The 20,439-nt window shown below is 42.2% G+C and overlaps 1 protein-coding gene across 3 annotated transcripts in view; it reads right to left on the bottom strand.

The window, feature by feature from the left end:
• Positions 1-18,878, bottom strand: part of LOC116984013 (POC1 centriolar protein homolog B-like) — a 48,677-nt gene extending 29,799 nt beyond the window's left edge. Inside the window, exons 1-8 of one of the 3 annotated variants that reach the window (XM_033038043.1) lie at positions 18,642-18,878; positions 16,112-16,196; positions 10,884-11,055; positions 6,742-6,921; positions 5,222-5,329; positions 4,458-4,573; positions 1,894-2,027; positions 338-406 (exon numbers count right to left, since the gene is read on the bottom strand). In XM_033038043.1, the coding sequence (XP_032893934.1) occupies positions 338-406; positions 1,894-2,027; positions 4,458-4,573; positions 5,222-5,329; positions 6,742-6,921; positions 10,884-11,055; positions 16,112-16,196; positions 18,642-18,656 (879 nt within the window). In that variant the 5' untranslated portion in view covers positions 18,657-18,878. Of the gene's footprint in view, positions 1-337; positions 407-1,893; positions 2,028-4,457; positions 4,574-5,221; positions 5,330-6,741; positions 6,922-10,883; positions 11,056-16,107; positions 16,197-18,641 lie in introns of all 3 variants that reach the window. The other 2 variants (XM_033038041.1, XM_033038042.1) reach the window with 2 other exon arrangements.
• Positions 18,879-20,439: the final 1,561 nt, after the last annotated feature.

Here is a 20,439-nt window from a genome sequence, read left to right as displayed (position 1 = left end):
AGTTTAGTTTGGTTTATTGTCAAGTGTACCGAGGTATAGTGAAAAGCTATTTTGTTGCATTCTTGCCAGTCAGCATTACAAGCAGACGTTGTGAAATGCTGACAGACCTAGGCTAATTCCTACTTGGGACTTCTTGCTGAGAACCGCTCAATTTTCCTTCAACCAATGGACGGGAATGTCAGTGTCTAACAGATTAGCAACAAACCTTATTAACCATCACTCGCTGTGAGAAAGGAAGTAAAGTTAATGTGCACAGGAAATGAAAGGCAGATATCAGATAATTATAATATTTCTGAAATAAGGGCAATTATTAGTTACAGGAAACAAAGTGTCAAACCTGTGCATCACTTCCACCAGAAGCAAAATATTCGCCTTGCCTAGAAAATGCCACTGCAATTACAGGACCCTACAAAAAAAAATTATTTGTTAGGATGAATGCATAATTTGCAAATAAGTCTACTCTTTGGACTTTATTTTAGACTTTAGAGATAAAGCGCAGAAACAGGCCCTTTGAGTCCGGGCCGACCAGCGATCACCCCATACACCAGTTTTATCCCACACACTAGGGACAATTTACAATTTTAACAAAGCCAACTAACCTACAAACCTGTACGTCTTTGGAACGTGGGAGGAAATGAGAGTACCCCGAGAAAACCCACACGGTCAAGGGGAGAACGTACAAACTCTGTACAGACAGACAATAGGTAATAGGTGCAGGAGGAGGCCATTCTGCCCTTCGACCCAGCACCGCCATTCAATGTGATCATGGCTGATCATCCCCAATCAGTATCCCGTTCCTGCCTTCTCCACATATCCCCTGACTTCGCTATCTTTAAGAGCCCTATCTAGCTCTCTCTTGAAAGTATCCAGAGAACCGGCCTCCATCTCCCTCTGAGGCAGGGAATTCCACAGACTACAACTCTCTGTATGAAAAAGTGTTTCATCATCTCCGTTCTAAATTGCTTAACCCTTATCTTAAACTGTGGCCCCTGGTTCTAGACTCCCCCAACATCGGGAACATGTTTCCTGCCTCTAGCATGTCCAAACCCTTAATAATCTTATATGTTTCAATAAGATCCCATCTCATCCTTCTAAACTCCAGAGTATACAAGCCCAGCCACTCCATTCTCTCAGCATATGACAGTCCTGCCATCCGGGAATTAACCTTGTAAACCTACGCTGCACTCCCTCAATAGGAGGAATGTCCTTCCACAAAATAATACAAAACCCATAGTTAGGGTCGAACCTGGGTCTCTGGCACTGGGCAGCAACTCTACTGCTGCGCCACTGTTATCTCTCCTGTTATGAATGCCATGTGCATTAAGATAGGACCATTCATTTTATCCTATAGTCACATTCTATTTGCTGGTGCACGTTTGCACATAGAGTCCAGTCCGTCCGTCCCAATGCACCTCTTTATATCTTTGCAATACATGATAAAATCACTTACGTCACAACACCCCTATTTGAATGCCCTTGTCCTCATTCCTGACGTGCTCCTGACTGGATGCCTCTCAATTGTCTCCCACATGTGATCTATTTGTTTCCCTCTATGGATTTCTGTGCATATAAGATTAATTGTGCACAAAGGCATGTACCACTTTCTTATTACAGGAGCCAGGCATAAAAATCCACTGGCCCTCCACACAAGGTGCCCACTAATGTGCACATTAATGTGTAAATTTGCACTTCTTACAAATTCTACACAATATTCTTGTAACTGCACGACACAACCTTTCCATTGATTAAAGATTCATACAATAAATGACGAGTTTGATTTAACAGTTAACACAATTAAGTTAAAACTAAATAAGCAACACATTGCTTAGAAACTGAAGAACTGCAATAGGTCATTGAAAAAGGTTGCATCTTTAAACGTATCATTATTTTTACCTGGTGTCCGTGGAGTGTGTAAAATAGTCGTCCTTCCAATAAATCCATGATCTTGAGAGTACAGTCACTGGATGCAGTGATAAGGTAGTTACCAGAAGGATGGAAAGATAAGCAGTTCACTGAAGCACTGTGGACTGTTTGGAAAAGTGACGGTCAGTATAATTTGAAGTGCTTTGGTGAACTTTTTGAATAAGTCAATGGCTACAATTTTTTTCAATACATCTGCATCTCAATATATTTTAGCACATATTTCTGCATTTGTCCCAGGCGGCTTTCCATTTACCGACATCTTTAATATACTTCTGCGACCAGATGCATTACTAGATGCACAGTATCTAGTAGCAACCCTTCTAACCCCTATTGTATAATGCAATTGCAAAAATTGGGAGTAGTTAGAAGCTTTTAAACATATACTTAATGATTCATTAATTACTCTTTAATACAAAATCAAAAATAATGCTGTTTTGGTTTTACTTGGCATGTTACTTAATGATGCAATTATCTTTTAAAAGATTTTTAACTCCTTTGGAATCTCAAAGATCTCTTATTTCTCAATATAAGAGTTTCAATCATCCCGACGAGAGGGCTTGGACATCGGACCGTCGGCAACGGCAAGTGCGGAGGGTGCAAGGCCCCGACCACGGGTGAACAAAGAGGAAGATGACTGAACTTTATTGCCTTCCATCACAGTGAGGAATGTTGATTCCACTGTAGTGGATGTTTATGTTAAATTTATTTTATGTGTGTATTGTGTTATTTTCACTTAGTATGGTAACTCAAATTTCACTGTACCTTAGTTGGTATACGCGAACTTCAACTTGAAGAGCACGTTTGAGCTATTTTTAATGTTCAACAACCAACAGCAGCAAGGTGCTATTGACCAAATTATTCATTTTAATATAGTACATTCACTGATGCTACAACATTAAACTTTGCCATAAAAGCTTGAAAGTTAGGCCAAAACTACCATGATAATCTGTCTCCCATTCTTTCAGAATGATCCCTCCCATCTGCCTTTTCCATTCTCTACCTCACATGCAGATATCCTTCTTGTCATTTCTGCTGGAATTCTTCCCCACCTCCCCTCACTTTACATAAACACTCATACAAACTATAAATAGTAGTAGTTTGGAGCCCTTGGAAGGCCTAGATAGAGTGTATGTGCAGAGGATTTTGAATTGAATTGAATTGAATTCCTTTATTGTCATTCAGACCTTATGGTCTGAACGAAATTTCGTGCCTGCAGTCATACATACAATCATACAATAATAAACAACACTAAACACAAATTAACATTCACCACAGTGTATCCTCCAAGCACCTCCTCACTGTGGTGGAGGCAAAAATCTTAGGGCTGCAGTCTCTTCCCTCCTCTTCTCCCTCTGCGCTGAGGCGATACCCCACCGGGCGATGGCACAAACAGTCCCGCGGCTCACCGAACCCCGCAAACGGGCCGGCTCAAACACCGCGGCCCGGGGTGGTCGAAGCTGCCGCCCTCCAGTCCAGCGGTTGCAGCCGCTGGCCCGCGGCTGAACCCAGGACTCAGGTCACCGCCGCCAGAACGCCGTCCCAGCCACCCGAGCACCGTTCCAGCCCCGAGCCGGATCGCCCTCACGTGAGTGCCGTTCCTCCCTCGAGCTGGGCCGCTCCGACGGGAGTGCCGTTCCTCCCTCGAGCTGGGCCGCTCCGACGGGCGTGCCGTTCCTCCCTCGAGCTGGGCCGCTCCGACGGGAGCGCCATTCCACCTCGGGCTGGGCCGCTCCGACGGGAGCGCCATTCCACCCTCGAGCTGGGCCGCTCCGACGGGAGCGCCACAGCCCCTCCGGGAGAGTCTCAGCCCCTCGCCAGGCCGCCCTCACGGGAGCGTCGTTCCAGCCCCGAGCTGGGCCGCCCTCACGGGAGCGAGCCCAGGGTGAGTCCTGACTCTGGCTGCCTCCGGAGTCTCGAGGTCGCCAGCTCCGCCATTAGGCCTCAGCGCAGACGGAGGCAGAGAAGGGGGATACGACAAAAAAGTCGCATTCCCCCGAAGGGAGAGACAGCAAGCCCCGTTTCAACCCCCCCCCCCCCCCACATAAACACAACCTAAAAACCAAAAACTTAACTAGATAAAATGAAAAAAAACAACACAAAAAAAGTAAAGACAAACGGACTGCAGGCGAGCTGCAGCCGTTCACCAGCGCCGCCACTTCCGGTGTACAGGATGTACAGAGAGTAAAGATGCTGGACAGAAGAAAATGGTGTTAAAACAAATAATAACACAAGGAAAGGAAACTGGCAATAAAAAGATCATGAAAACTTCTCAATGGAAATCTGACTTAGATTTGATCAGTAACTGCAATATATGGAGATAATAATTATTTAAAGGATATTAAACTGATTTATAATGGCATACATTCATCATTTTATTAACACCTCTGCAACAAAGCACTCAGAAATGTATTGTGAACCCAGATGCAAATAATTTAGTCGCAAATGCTACAAACATAAGATTCATATTTTTTAAATATTCACATAAAAGTTAGACTTACATTCTGTAAAATCAACTAAGCGCATCAATTAATTACCTTTATAGTGTTGTAGAAGTTTGCTTATCCGGATATCCCAAAGTTGCACAGTATTATCAGTTCCTGCTGAAGCTACACATGTGCCACTGGGGTTAAAGTCCACAAAGTTTGCAAACCTAGGTTAAAGTAAATAGCACAATATTTTGAATATTAGTAAACAGGCAAGCATAATGCAGTAAATAGCAAGAGTTTGGCTCCTTACTAGCAGTATCAAAATACTGCAAGTATTATGGATGGACAGCTAGATATAATCATGTTGGAAGTGTTACCAATGACAAGACGGAATAAAAAGCATTTTATGAAACATCAGTACTTTAACCTGGAGTCCAAAAAGAACAAATAATTCTCCATCATACATGGATCAACTGCAAAATAGGTCCAATTACCTGGTTTTGCTCAGTTACAACAGTGGTTTGATGAGAAAATAGGTACAAAATGCTTGAGCAACTCAGCGGGTCAGGCAGCATCTCTAGAGAAAAGTAATAGGTGACATTTCGTGTCGGAACTTTTCCGACTGGAAATGTCACCTTTCTTTTTCTCCAGAGATGGTGACTGTCCCGCTGAGGTACTCCAGCATTTTGTGTCTATCTTTGGTAAAAAGCAGCATCTGCCATTCCTTTCTACACAGTGGTTTAATGAGCAAAGCAAGGTAAGCAGCTGAACATTAAAATCAGACATTTGCAAGTAATGCCATGAGATATCCAATGCATCTCTCAAAACTAAACTATACTGAAATACTTGAGTATAAAAGAATATAAACGTACCCTCCATGACTTGTAAAAGTATTGATACATTCTCTGCTTACTGTGTCCCAGATCTTAATAGTTCTGTCATCACTACAGGAAACTACAAGCCTTCCATCTGGGGAGAACCTGCTCAAAATAATGCATTTGAAATACAATCAGAATTTAGTAATTGTTTAAAAAATGTACAATAACTTCTACACTTGAATACCACTAAATGTGGGTCTCTTTAGACAATTAAACATTTAACAACACTTGCTTACAAGAATTGCTGGTGCAGCAGCACATTGGTAGAATTTCTGCCTAACAGTGCCAGAGACCCAAGTTCAACCCCAACTACCGCTGTTATCTGTATGGATTTTGTACATCCTCCCTGTGACTGCTTGGGTTTTCTCTGGGAGCTTGAGTTTCCTCCCACACTCCAAAGTGGTAGTGCTAGTGTACACTGGTGATCACTGGTTGGTGCGGACTTGGCCAGTCGAAGGGTCTGTTTCCATGCTGTATCTCTAAAGTCTAAAGAATGTTAACTCGTCACCACAGAAATATTGAATAAAATTGTTGTACCAAGTTTGCATAGCATAAACAATACAAATATAAAACTTGAAGTGCATAACAGTTCAGCAGAAAGATTTACTGGAGAATAGAGCAAGGACTTTATAAACCTCCATAACGTTGCACCTGGAAATTCAAACATCTACATCTTCAGGTGCCCCTCTGGCAATTCTATTTGTTACATTCTTGAAGAACTTTATGTTCAGTTAACCTCCAAGTTAAAAATACTAATAAAACAAATGCACAATTTTCATACCAGTTAGTAACATGCTAGATTCTTGTTTAGGAAATGGAATAACTAAAATATCATGAATGGAAGAAAAAATGGACACACCTCCGTAAACATTAGGGACATTGCATTGCACTTAGTTGAGTATTCTACTGCACATTCCAGTTGTGGGCCGAGCATCGAAAAGGTGTCTAGAATTTCGTGACCCGTGTCTGGGGACAACTTGAAATTTAGCACAATTTAGATAACATATAATTGAGAAGGAAGTCATAACTCGTCAGTGCCAAAAGTTGCACATTAATTAATTAAGCTAATTAGAAAATGATATCGAAAAAGCAAGCGCCACCTAGTGTTCAATGCTCATATTACTCCATGGGAGCCTAATGTGGTGCCTAGGCTGGGTGAGGCGGCCAATCTCAACCTCATTGGGACTTCCGTGGCCGATTGGTGGGTTGAATTTGGCCCCTGCGGCCGGGTCTCGGGCCCAACCAGAGCAGACAGATCTGTTCGCATAGTCGATTACCGAGGCCAACTTTGCTGGCCGGCATCTCGGGCCCTCGGCAGCCTAGGCGAACCGTTCCGACTCCTCTTGGTCTCCGTGATCTCTGTTGGTCTGGCAAAACGGGTAATCCAGAATTGCTCTGGAACAAATGGTTGCCGGAAAATCGGTGGTGGACCTCTACCAAACTAGGTTATGAACAATTTTCAATATTATCCATGTAAAGCTCACTAGGTCAGCCATTATTTGACAGAAACATACCTTGCACATCGCACCCAGTTATTGTGCTCTTTAAAGGACAACAAAAACCGCTGCTGATGAGCATTCCACACCTTTACTGATTTGTCATCGGCTGCTGTAACCAGGAAATTCCCATCGCTGGAAAAGTTCACACTGCGAACTGTGGCACTGTGGGCTGTGAATGCAGTTGATGCACCTTTACTAAACAAACGATATCAAAATCACTTCAGTGTTTTCTAAAGTCGAACAACCCAATAATGTAGGAAAGTCAAAACTGCCTACAATTTGGGTAAATGTCAAGTCAATGACTAAAACATTAAAAAAAAAAGAAAACATCTGCTATTATACTTGAGGAAATGACTACTATTACTTCAATTTATTATTTTCATATTCAAAACATTTATGTACAATGTGGATAAATATTTTCACAATAAAATAACATTTTGTACCTTTTATAACTAAATGAAGGTTCATGATCCAAACATAGCTGTAATATTAGTTAGAATATTTATATGACAATTTATCATTCTTTCAACTCTTATAATGTAATAAGTATCAAGAATATAGAGAGATGTGTACTAACTTGTACAGACATGAAAACTTAACAATAGTCACAAGGAACTGCAGATGCTGGTTTACAGAAAATACTGCAGTAACTCAGTGGATCAGGCAGCAGGACTGACTTGCAAGGATAAGCCAGCACAACCATGTCAAAAGCAAACACTTATTAAAGAGGATCTAGGCATTACTTTAAAATAATTAGTTATGAACATTACAAAGCGATTGGAAAACCTGTTTTATCAGTATTGACATGACATTAATGTACAGTGAACAGAAATCGAGTATTTACACCAAATGTGATCCAATGTGATTCGATTCAATGCTCGATTCATTGCTCCCATAGAACTAAGAGGGACACAGGGAGAGGAAAGTGAAATCAGAGAGGAAAAAAAGAGGCACATATCTGAGATGAGCAAGCAGCAAGTCCCATTTGTTCGTATGTTCAACCCTAATTTTTGGAATTTAACTAAATATAGCATCAAGGAATCCTGGTAAAAATGCAGACAATATGTAGCTGGCAGTAATGATGTGGGTGTGTTGGGGGGGGGGGGGGGATGTTGGGGAAGGGGAATCTATCCACTGACGAGTGATATCACATAAAATAATGGCAACTCTAATAACATTCAATAAGTTAAATTCTATAAAGGATGAAGCATCAACTTCACTCTCATACAATCTCTCATACAACTTAAAGAAAGGTAACTTTGAGGGTATGAGACGTGAATTGGCCAAGATTGACTGGCAATTAATTCTAAAAGGGTTGACAGTGGATATGCAATGGAAGACATTTAAAGACTGCATGGATGAACTACAAAAATTGTTCATCCCAGTTTGGCAAAAGAATAAATCAGGGAAGGTAGTGCATCCGTGGATAACAAGGGAAATCAGGGATAGTATCAAAGCGAAGGATGATGCGTACAAATTAACCAGAAAAAGCAGCATACCAGAGGACTGGGAGAAATTCAGAGACCAGCAGAGGAGGACAAAGGGCTTAATTAGGAAAGGAAAAATAGATTATGAAAGAAAACTGGCAGGGAACATAAAAACTGACTGCAAAAGTTTTTATAGATATGTGAAAAGAAAGAGATTAGTTAAAACAAATGTAGGTCCCTTGCAGTCAGAAACAGGTGAGTTGATCATGGGGAACAAGGATATGGCGGACCAATTGAATAACTACTTTGGTTCCGTCTTCACTAAGGAAGACATAAATAATCTGCCGGAAATAGCAGGGGACCGCGGGTCAAAGGAGTTGGAGGAATTGAGTGAAATCCAGGTTAGTCGGGAAGTGGTGTTGGGTAAATTGAATGGATTAAAGGCTGATAAATCCCCAGGGCCAGATAGGCTGCATCCCAGAGTACTTAAGGAAGTAGCTCCAGAAATAGTGGATGCATTAGTAATAATCTTTCAAAACTCTTTAGATTCTGGAGTAGTTCCTGAGGATTGGCGGGTAGCAAACGTAACCCCACTTTTTAAGAAGGGAGGGAGAGAGAAAACGGGGAATTACAGACCAGTTAGTCTAACATCGGTAGTGGGGAAACTGCTAGAGTCAGTTATTAAAGATGGGATAGCAGCACATTTGGAAAGTGGTGAAATCATTGGACAAAGTCAGCATGGATTTACGAAAGGTAAATCATGTCTGACGAATCTTATAGAATTTTTCGAGGATGTAACTAGTAGCGTGGATAGGGGAGAACCAGTGGATGTGGTGTATCTGGACTTCCAGAAGGCTTTCGATAAGGTCCCACATAAGAGATTAGTATACAAACTTAAAGCACACGGCATTGGGGGTTCAGTATTGATGTGGATAGAGAACTGGCTGGCAAACAGGAAGCAAAGAGTAGGTGTAAACGGGTCCTTTTCACAATGGCAGGCAGTGACTAGTGGGGTACCGCAAGGCTCAGTGCTGGGACCCCAGCTATTTACAATATATATTAATGATCTGGATGAGGGAATTGAAGGCAATATCTCCAAGTTTGCGGATGACATGAAGCTGGGGGGCAGTGTTAGCTGTGAGGAGGATGCTAGGAGACTGCAAGGTGACTTGGATAGGCTGGGTGAGTGGGCAAATGTTTGGCAGATGCAGTATAATGTGGATAAATGTGAGGTAATCCATTTTGGTGGCAAAAACTGGAAAGCAGACTATTATCTAAATGGTGGCCGATTAGGAAAAGGGGAGATGCAGCGAGACCTGGGTGTCATGGTACACCAGTCATTGAAAGTGGGCATGCAGGTGCAGCAGGCAGTGAAGAAAGCGAATGGTATGTTAGCTTTTATAGCAAAAGGATTTGAGTATAGGAGCAGGGAGGTTCTACTGCAGTTGTACAGGGTCTTGGTGAGACCACACCTGGAGTATTGCGTACAGTTTTGGTCTCCAAATCTGAGGAAGGACATTATTGCCATAGAGGGAGTGCAGAGAAGGTTCACCAGACTGATTCCTGGGATGTCAGGACTGTCTTATGAAGAAAGACTGGATAGACTTGGTTTATACTCTCTAGAATTTAGGAGATTGAGAGGGGATCTTATAGAAACTTACAAAATTCTTAAGGGGTTGGACAGGCTAGATGCAGGAAGATTGTTCCCGATGTTGGGGAAGTCCAGGACAAGGGGTCACAGCTTAAGGATAAGGGGGAATTCCTTTAAAACTGAGATGAGAAAAACTTTTTTCACACAGAGAGTGGTGAATCTCTGGAACTCTCTGCCACAGAGGGTAGTTGAGGCCAGTTCATTGGCTATATTTAAGAGGGAGTTAGATGTGGCCCTTGTGGCTAAGGGGATCAGAGGGTATGGAGAGAAGGCAGGTACGGGATACTGAGTTGGATGATCAGCCATGATCATATTGAATGGCGGTGCAGGCTCGAAGGACCGAATGGCCTACTCCTGCACCTAATTTCTATGTTTCTAATCTAAACATTCAATCCCTCCACACAGTGTCTGCACTTTATACTGTCTATTAATGCATGAATATTGGGCACCACTGCCACAATGTTTCCCAAAAACAAAACTTCTACCACCAAGAAGGAGAAGCGCAGCAGGCACAGAGCAACATTAGCACTTACAAGTTCCCCTTTAATCTACATACCATCTTCCTTCTTGCAATATCTGAAAAATAAGCTTCTGTCCAAAGATAATCTGTCCAACCGACTACCACCCATCTTTAACCTCTTCTGGCAGAAGATCATGAAGGCCGATGAGTGCATCTGCTTCAAGTTAATTGGTATCTTTTCCAAGAGGAAGAGAGTCCTTGCAATAGAACTGAAGGATTTCAAATGTGCCACTTTTGAGGGTGATAAGGAAGTTGCAATAAATGCCAACCTTGTCAGCAATGTCTACATTCTATAAAAATGAATTCAAGTACAAATAAGAGGTAAGCAAAGTGAGAAATAAAGCCTGAGAGATAAGGAACACCAAGCAATGCCTTGAGATCCACTCTTTTGAAAGTTTGAAAACATTCCACTTTACAGTATTTCAGTTTAGAAGTGTTACCTATAACTTGCCATGAACAATACCTGGGGAAATCTGCTATTTATATGTAATAAAAATAACTACAACCTAAAATGCATTTGTACCACATTATTAAATAAAGGATCAGTAACTCTACTCACATATTTGGAGTCCAGAGTCTAACAGTCTTATCTCGTGAAGCAGATGCCACAAGGTGACCTGACGGAGAGAACTGGACGCACATCACAACATCCCTGTGTCCTGTAAATCGGTAGGCTCGAGTTTGAGGTTTCAAGTTCCATATCATAAGGTGCTTATCAAATGAGGTAGTTGCTTCAGAAAAATATTTTAAAAAATCAATATTAGAAGAGCAAAAACTTAAGAAACTGGAAATGTGAAATAAGAAAATGTTGGAAGTACCTTGCAGGTCAGGCAACATCCTCAGACAAACAAACAGTTAAACAATTCAGATCAAATCTTTTCATCCGATTGTTCTGTTTAAAGGTCATCAAGCTTAAATGTTAACTGTTTCACTCTCACCACAGATAATATATATATATTTTTTTAAACTCAGCAGATGCTGCCTGATCTGCTGAGTTGTTCCATCACGTTCTTTTTTATAACAAGATTAGTATTTCATGATTTTTGATATGGCTCCTTATAATCAATCACAGTTTCAGCTAAACAATTTGAGCATTTCGTTATTGTAGGAAATAATTTATGCTGTCTTTTATCTAATTGCAAAAACAAAACCTCACTAATTCTGTTCAGAATGCTACAACAGTATGCCCACTTCCTCTAAAGAAGGATTGAGCAAACATATGACTAGACTAGGACACTCATATTAGTCTAGTTCACAGAGAGATGACCACGAAAATAGATTAAACATCAATTTAAACAGTTAGAAATAAGTCAATTGGGTGGAATGTACTGATGAAAATAGGTGAAAAATGCTTGCGGGGAAATTTGTATATCCTTTACACACAATGCAGTTGTTTTTTTTCAATGCAGAAGAAAAATGTACAAAAACCCCTTTAAAATGACAGAATTTTTTAAAGACGAAACAGTACAAAGAAAATCTCTGCACCTCTTTTGTATATTTTATGGATGAGTGAATTACTTTGAGTGCTTGATATAATAGATCAAAAGTGTTTTAAAAGGCAATTCAAGTCCTCGTTAATAAGTCTTACAATTTATTCCTGTATTTATTATATTAATTACAGAAAGTATGATGATTCCCAGCAAGACATGATACTCGTTTGCTAAGTATTTTCCTTGGCCTTATTCTGCAAAACACCCAAAGGCTCGACGATATTTTGCCCAATCACATGCTACATCAGATGAACTTGATAATTTTCAGGCTTTAGGTAGAATAAAAGTGTTATCACAATTTATTATAGATCGTGCCATTTATTTAAAGGTAATTTTTAATTTTGTATGCACAATGGTGCATACATAATAGTGACCACATATCAAAAAAATGTGTTGGTTCTTACTCGCAGTGCAACATCCCAAGATTGTGAAAGGCACAAATATGTTCCTCTCTGACCTTTTCTACAATAATTCATATGTAGTGCTGAAGGATATGAGAGGTGTTGTTTAATTTATTATACATTAGAATGAGCAGACACTTGGACGTGCAGAAATTGATCAGAGAAAGCCAGCACAGATTTGTTAAAGGTTGATAGAGGTTTCTCATAAAATAACAGAGGTATGTGTGGAACTTAAAAAGGCTTTTAGTAAAATGCCACATAACAGGTTTACAATTAAGATGGAAGCCCACATGGTAAAAAAGATTGCAACAGCATGGATAGAGAATTAGATAGGGAACGGGAAATATATAGATTTTTTGAGAAACAAGGAACCGCAGAAGATGGTTTATAAACAAGATACAAAGTGCAAGAACAACTCAGCAGGCTGTGGACAGGTGGCGTTTCTGGTTGTGACCCTTCTTCAGGCTGATTTTTTTTTGGACTGGGAGAAACGTATAATGAAGTGTCTACAGATGTCTAAAACTTGTATGTGTAGTGAACAGTTAAAAGTTAAGAAGATATGCACAGTCTAGTGAAATAGGCAGATAAAATTTAATGCTGAGAAACGCAAATTGAGTGCACAATTCTAAAATAGGTACTAGCCCAGAATGATTTGGAGATATATATATGCAGTTAACTAACTCCTGAGAATTTGTTAGTGAGTCATTGCTGCTCTTCCAATGAGGTTAGTCTCACAATGCATGGGAGAAGGATCAAGTCCAAGATTTAGAACTGGCGACAATGAAGGAACCAGGAATTATGTGCAATTGGGATTCCCAGAACAAATCCATCCTATGTTAAAGCATCTCTTAAATCTGGCTGCATGCATCAGTGGATGGTGAAGGAAATTGGAGTACATTCAACTCTATGAAGCTAGACACAAAATGCTGGAGTAACTCAGCGGGACAGACAGCATCTCTGGAGAGAAAGAATGGGTGATGTTTAAGTCTGAAGAAGGGTCTCGACCCGAAACGTCACCCATTCCTTCTCTCCAGAGATGCTGCCTGTCCCGCTGAGTTACTCCAGCATTTTGTGTCTACCTTCGATTTAAACCAGCATCTGCAGTTCTTTCCTACACAAAGACTCTATGAAGTTGCAGCTTGACCATTAGGTGGAGCAGTTCTCTCAATTTATGCAGAGTGCTGGAGTCTCTGTGGTATAGGCAGCATCTCAGGAGAACATGGATAGGTGACGTTTTGACCCAAAACCACCATCTGCAGTTCCTTGTTTCCACTCCCAACTTATGTATTGGTCTCCAAATATTAACAAAGAGTACTTTTCCAGAATTGATTGTGCTAGGACCACATATTCTTTTTTCAGTCATCAAATTATATTTATAGACAATAGACAATAGGTGCAGGAGTAGGCCATTCAGCCATTCGGGCCTTCGAGCCAGCACCGCCATTCAATGTGATCATGGCTGATCATTCACAATCAGTACCCCATTCCTGCCTTCTCTCCATATCCCTTAATTCCGCTATCCCTATGAGCTCTATTGAACTCTCTCTTTAAAGCATCCAGAGAACTCTCCTCTCTCCTCAGTTTACGGAAGTGGCGGCGCTGTTAACAGCTGCGGCTCGCCTGCAGTCCGCCTGTCTTTACTTTTTTCTGTTGTTTTTTTTTGTCTTGTTTTCGTTAAGTTTTAGTTTGTTGGGTTGTGTTATGGGGGGGGGGGGGGGGTGAAACATGTTCTCTGTCTCTTCCTTCGGGGGAATGCGACTTTTTCGTGTCGTATCCCCCTTCTCTGCCTCCGTCTGCGCTGAGGCCTAATGGCGGAGCTGGCGGCCTCCAACCTGCGACTGACCCCGAGGCTCCGGAGGCAGAGCCAGCCAGGACTTACCAACGAGATGCTGGCCGACTTCGGGGCTGAGGTAGCGGTGGCCCGACTTGCTGGTGCGGCGTCCTGGCTTTCGGCGGCGGCCTGGAGCTGATGCAGTGGGGCTCGGAGCTGAGACTGCGGGACCCGGAGCTGGGGCAGCGGCCTGGAGCTGGGGCGGCGGCCCGGAGCGGAGACTGCGGGACCCGGAGCTGGGGCGGCGGCCCGGAGCAGAGACTGCAGGACCCGGAGCTGGGGCGGCGGCCCGGAGCTGAGACTGCGGGACCCGGAGCTGGGGCAGCGGCCTGGAGCTGGGGCGGCTGCCCGGAGCTGGGGCGGCGGCCCAGAGCGGAGACTGCGGAACCCGGAGCTGGGGCGGCTGCCCGGAGCTGGGGCGGCGGCCCAGAGCGGAGACTGCGGAACCCGGAGCTGGGGCGGCGGCCCGGAGCGGAGACTGCGGGACCCGGAGCTGGGGCGGCGGCCTGGAGCTGGGGCGGCTGCCCGGAGCTGATGCTGTGGCGGGCCGTCTCGGAGCGGAGACGGCGTCCCGGCTTTCGGCGGCGGCGACATCACCATGGTGGTCCGCTGGACTGGAGGGCGGCATCTCCGTCCTGGATCGATCGCCTCAGCACAGAGGGAGAACAAGGAGGGAAGAGATGGAGACTAAGACTTTGCCTCCATCACAGTGAGGATGTGCTTGGTGAACTCACTGTGGTGGATGTTTAATTTGTGTTTATTGTATGTTTTGTTTTTATTGGTTCTGTGTATGACTGCAGGCAACATAATTTCGTTCAGACCGAAAGGTCTGAATGACAATAAAGGAATCTAATCTAACCAGCCTCCACCAGCCTCTAGACAGAGAATTCCACACACTCACAACTCTCTGTGTGGCCCCTGGTTCTGGACACCCCCAACATTTCTCTACCTTGCCATTGCCATTTGGTATGATTTTTCTCTCAATATTTTATGTCTCACTACCAAAACCATCCTCAAGATGTTGTTCTTTGAACTTTGTTTTCAACTCATCCTGCAATGTAACCACTCCCTGAAGTATTTTCTACTAGCAGTAGCCAAATAATAAAACGGTCAAGGAATTAGAAAAAACAAATGACATTAACATTTTGTGAATCATTTCTTGTTATGCACTGTTATCCATTACTTTGTTGGCAACCAGACTAATAATGTATTATTTAAAAAACAAAACAAAAACAATATGCTCCATTTACTATTGCTCTTTGGCAGACCATTAAAAATAGAATACAATTACGTTTATTAACCATTAATGTAATTTTCATCAGCATATACATTTATTTGCTTTGCTGACTAAGATTCAATGGCACTAACACATAATTGCAATTAGATTACGAATAATTGTTTCAGAGGCTGAAGTTAGGAGGGGTGATCAAAAGTCTGATTTAAAAATTGGGGCAAGGCAGAAGGGAAGAGGAGCAACACAATAGCTATAGAGAGTAACAGGGCAGCGAGTGATTGCCTCGCACCATTCTGCTGTTTTGCACTTTATTTTATTTATTGAAGTTTTTATCATTCCTGTAATTATATTGTTTACTCTGTGAGCTTCATGCAAACTAGCAATTTCATTGCATAGTTCACTGTGAAACATAATGAAGTTATAGAAAATGTTCAAAAGTATTTTACAGTAAAGCAACTTTAAATAAATTAAGCATTTAAACTACTTCTCATTTAGAATTGGCAGGGTAATGAAGGCTGAGGTTTGGAGGGTGATCATAAGTCTGATTTAAAAATTGGGGTAAGGCAGAAACAAAGAAGCAACATAATAGTCAAATGTCAAATTGTCCACCAAAAAAATAGATTACTGAGCACCACAATAATATACAAAAGCAATAAAAATCATTGATATGCTAAACAACATTTGAATACAGAGAAGTCATGGGTCGGGGGATAACAAAAAATTTCGAAATAGTCAAGGAAACCCAAAAATGCAAACAACCATCAATATGTTTCACAGTGAAGTATGCAATGAAATTTCAAATATAAAGCAAAATGTCCAATACTTACTTACCCAGTTGTTTGTTGTTTGGATTAAAATCAACACTTGTAACTACATCTTTATGACCTTTAAAGTTGTGCTCTAAGCTTGGATCATCCTAGGATATTAAAACACAAATATGCCTTATTCGATTATCAATTTTCATGCTCATCATCAGTAGGTTGGCTATCTATTGTACCCAGAGTCAATATTTTAAATAAGATTCAACCCAAAGCAAAACAGGAACAAAGAGGCAAGAACATTAGATGTATTAGTCAGTGTGTGTGGGAGGAGAGCACCACCATCCAGGGACCTAACCTGCTCTTGTAGGTGAGCAGATGTTCACCTACACCTCTTCATTTGCAATTGGTGCTCTTGATGTTGCCTCCTATACATTGGACGCCAAGTAGATGTGAATCTTCATCTTCCTGCAGGCTATAAGACTGATAAACGGACTTTGCCCCCTGCCAAAGTATCGCGCACCAACCACCAACCTGGACACACTGCAGCAGAGCCACTGTCGTGCCGCTGCCGATCGGAACGCCTGTTGATGTTTAGTAGAGAGTAGAGTGTTTAATTTGTTCATGATATATGTATTTTTATTTCTATTTATTTTTTACTGCACACTGAATGGACACTGGTTGAGCAACGTTTTGTTGTTACCTCTGGGTATGTGAGTACTCAGGAAAATGACAATAAAGATATACTATGCTATACTATATCGTGCAATCTTTGGTAAATATCACACTTCTAATCTTATGATGGTAAGATGTCATTAATGAAGAAGCCAAAGAGTACTTGTCCCAAGAGACTGCCTGAGAAACTCCAGCAGTCTGGAAACTCCACCAGATGCTGGCTGACTTGCTGTTCCTCCAGCACTTTGGATTTTATTCAAGGTTTCAGTATCTGCAGTTCCGTATATCTCCAAATAAATCATCTATGTGTGAAATATGAGCATCTGAAAGTTTATTTTTATGCATAATAACCAGTACCTATTCTACAAACATGAACACAATATCCAATGAAGTCAATAATTAGAAAAATTAATACGAAAGGAACTGCAGATGCTGCTTAACAAAAAAAAGACACGTGCTGGCGTAACTCAGCAGGTCAGGTAGCCTCTCTGGAGAACAGATGAAGTCGGGTTTCTCTGGAGAAGGTGTCCCGAGCCAAAATGTCACCTATCCATATTCTCCAGAACTAATGCCTGACCCGCTGAGTTACTCCAGCACTTAAGTGTCTTTTTTTATAAGAAATAGTAACAGCTTCTCTTTCCATTGCTGTTGCCTGACATGTTGAGTATGTTCACCGTTTTCGGCCTATGTATAACATTTTCGCCTTCTTTAACACGTCAATATCGTCTCATGCCACATGACTGATACATTGGGAAATAACATATTTAATCGTATATTTACATGGTCCTTCCTGTCAATTACTAATAAGTTCCCTTGACAGGTAAAGACAAATGGGTACCCTATCGTGGCTACATTAATAGGATTATGAGCCCAGCAGTGCAATTAATGATCTCAGGTACAAATTAAAATATCAACACAACAGATGGGGAATTAAATAAACTTGGAAAATTGAAAAGATAGTAATCAGTAATTATTATGCCATGGCCACTTAATTGTGGCTTAAAACTCCATTGGATTGTTGCTTTAAAAACTCCAGACCAATAGCAACTTGGTTGTCTCAAATTTGGATTCTTTTTAAAATGACTTAGCAAATCATTCAAGGGAGATCATGGAGGATTAATAATTGATGTTCTTGCCAGTAGAATTTATATCACAAGAAATAATAAATACTTTGAAATCAGAGGTGCTATGTAGGATATTTAATCATAAAGTTCAATGGGTGAGCTTTAAGGACTTGACCGCAGGGGTATCAAGGAATCTATTCCATTCCTGTCACCTTTGTACATCCAACATTAAGAGTGAACTTCATGAATACAGTCTCCTGACATCTATGTGGAGCAATCCACTAACCACAGAATGCTTAAGTTACAGAATCAGTACACAGACACTGAACCAAACACACAAGCTGGACTATTTAAATTATATAATTATTGACCCTTAAACATTAACTGTTTCTCTTCCAGCTGCAATAGGGGGGTCAGGCGGGCCCTTAAACATTAACTGTTTCTCTTCCAGGTGTAAGTTCCCAGCATTTTTCCTTTTCATTTTATATTTCCAAAATTAACATTATTAAATTTTAAATTAAAAAAAATTAACAACCAACTTGTTGCAAAAACCAATCTGGTTGATGTTCCACAAGGTAGGAAATCTGCCATCTTCACCAGACTCACCAACACAGGCAAAGACGCTTTGAAATCCTCATCAAACTTTTTATTGATCGTGCAGCATGTACCTTGCGCGAATGTATGTTGGGGATATCAATGAGGAATTGAATGTGGAATTGAGAAAGACTCAGGTGGCAAAAACCCGACAAGGCTGATGGAAAGGCAGCAAAACAGTGGGCCAGTCGCGGTTCGATGGGCAGAATGGCCCCACTATTGCTGTCATGAAGGCTCCGATCCTGAATTTTCTGTTTCTTTCATCCTTACCAGGGCACAGGCCATGTCATTCAAAGGGTGCGGTAAGGTTGAGAGTGAGTTTAATAAGTCCTCAGCCCGTCTCGAACTCGCGGTGCCAGCCGCTCTCGCTCTCCTTCACCTTCACCTCCTCCGCCGAGCGCTCGCCATCTTGGTGAGGACTTGTCCCATCGGCGGCCCGTGCGCATGCGCCCGCCTGACACCCCCCATAGCGCGCGCGGCCGCCGCTCGGATTCAAACCGCGGAGCAGTTGGGCACAAAGATCCTATAGCGGAGCTATAAGATCTTTGGTTGGGCAGGCGGCTGCAAGGCACGCTTGCGCACTGGCTCCCAGATCAGGACAATCCACGGAAGCAAAGATATGATCTTTGCACGGAAGGGCGTCGAGGTCCCTCGTCAAACATTCGCAGGGGGAACTTTGCAAACAAAATATGGGTTCAGCAAACCAGCCATCGTCGGAGAGAAGGGGCTATTAAAATCAGACGCTGCTGTCTGACAAAACAACAAACACGATTAAAATAACTTCTAGGAAGTCAATCCGCAGAGATGCGGGACATCATCTACCGCAGTCCAGCAGGTTCGATAGAGCACCTTCCCGCTCGCAGGGACCGCTGGGATGTGGCATCGGCCATTGACTCTCGGCCGGCACATTACTGGAAGACTGGAAAATTGAAATGAAAAAAACAGGACGTCAACAATTTCATCGTCGGTGTTGCCAATTTATTTCCCCGTGCATTTTGAACTGGAGGACATACTTGAACGATTAAAACAAAATACATCTCTTTAATAATTCTGAAGGTCGCGCCACGAAATGTCACTCATTCCTCTCCAGAGATGCTGTCTGTCCTGCGGAGTTACTCTCTAGCATTTTGTGTCTACTTTAATACGGGGCGCTGCCCTATCCCCGATGGTAAGCGGAAATTGTTTTCTAGCATGTTAAAATTGGTTCCTAGCATGTTTAGAGGCAGAAAATGTTCCAAACAATCGGCCATTGGTCATTGCCGGTTTCAGTTCCGAGGTCCATCTTCAGAACTGAGAAAACATGATTGGCTTCATAGGGGAGGGGGGATGAATGGATATTGATTTCTTATTGTGTGCACCGAGATGCAGTAAAGTTCTTGACACAAGAAATTGTATTTGCTGGTTTACAAAAATAGACAAAGTGCTGGAGTAACTCAGCTGGAGTCAGGCGTCAAAAGTGAACTGTGAACGATTAACAACGGGGATCTAGCAGGTCTTGAGTGCTCGGCAAAACGGGCGCCTAGTCAACGCTTGCTCTCGCCAATTGAAACGCCACATCGGCCACATCAGAAGCTCTAGTGATAATCTTGTTTTGCTTGCTGTCCACAATCAAGGCGGCAGATTGTCTGAATTGTGTCAGATTAGGAAAAAGGGAGGTGTACAGCAGGCAGTGAAGAACACAAATGGCATACAGGACCCTGGTGAGACCACACCTGGAGTTATAGGGAGGTTTCACGACAGTTGGGTCACGACCCATGACCCGTACTGTTGCTACGCTACTCCAAGTGGAGTACACGCGATGAACTGCAGGTAGGCACTTACCATTGATTCCAGCGTAGCGGGCCCGTTAAAACCCGCCGAAATTGTCAATTTTTGCGTTGTAAATAATTATGGAAATCGGGATCCGTGACAGACATTTAGCCTACTTCAGAATTCCAAAAGTGAGGAGAAATGACGGTAGATAGAAGTGAGAGCTAAAGGGACAACAACAGACAGAGTGCTTGGCGAACATTGGCCGTTCGCTCACTGCATTTCATCAACAGTAAGGCATTATTTGTGTTTTTTCTTG

Source organism: Amblyraja radiata, chromosome 19 (assembly GCF_010909765.2).
Source record: "Amblyraja radiata isolate CabotCenter1 chromosome 19, sAmbRad1.1.pri, whole genome shotgun sequence".
Taxonomy (NCBI): Eukaryota; Metazoa; Chordata; class Chondrichthyes; order Rajiformes; family Rajidae; genus Amblyraja; species Amblyraja radiata.
Note: the sequence above shows the minus strand (reverse complement) of the source record. Positions and strands in the feature narration are given on the sequence as shown.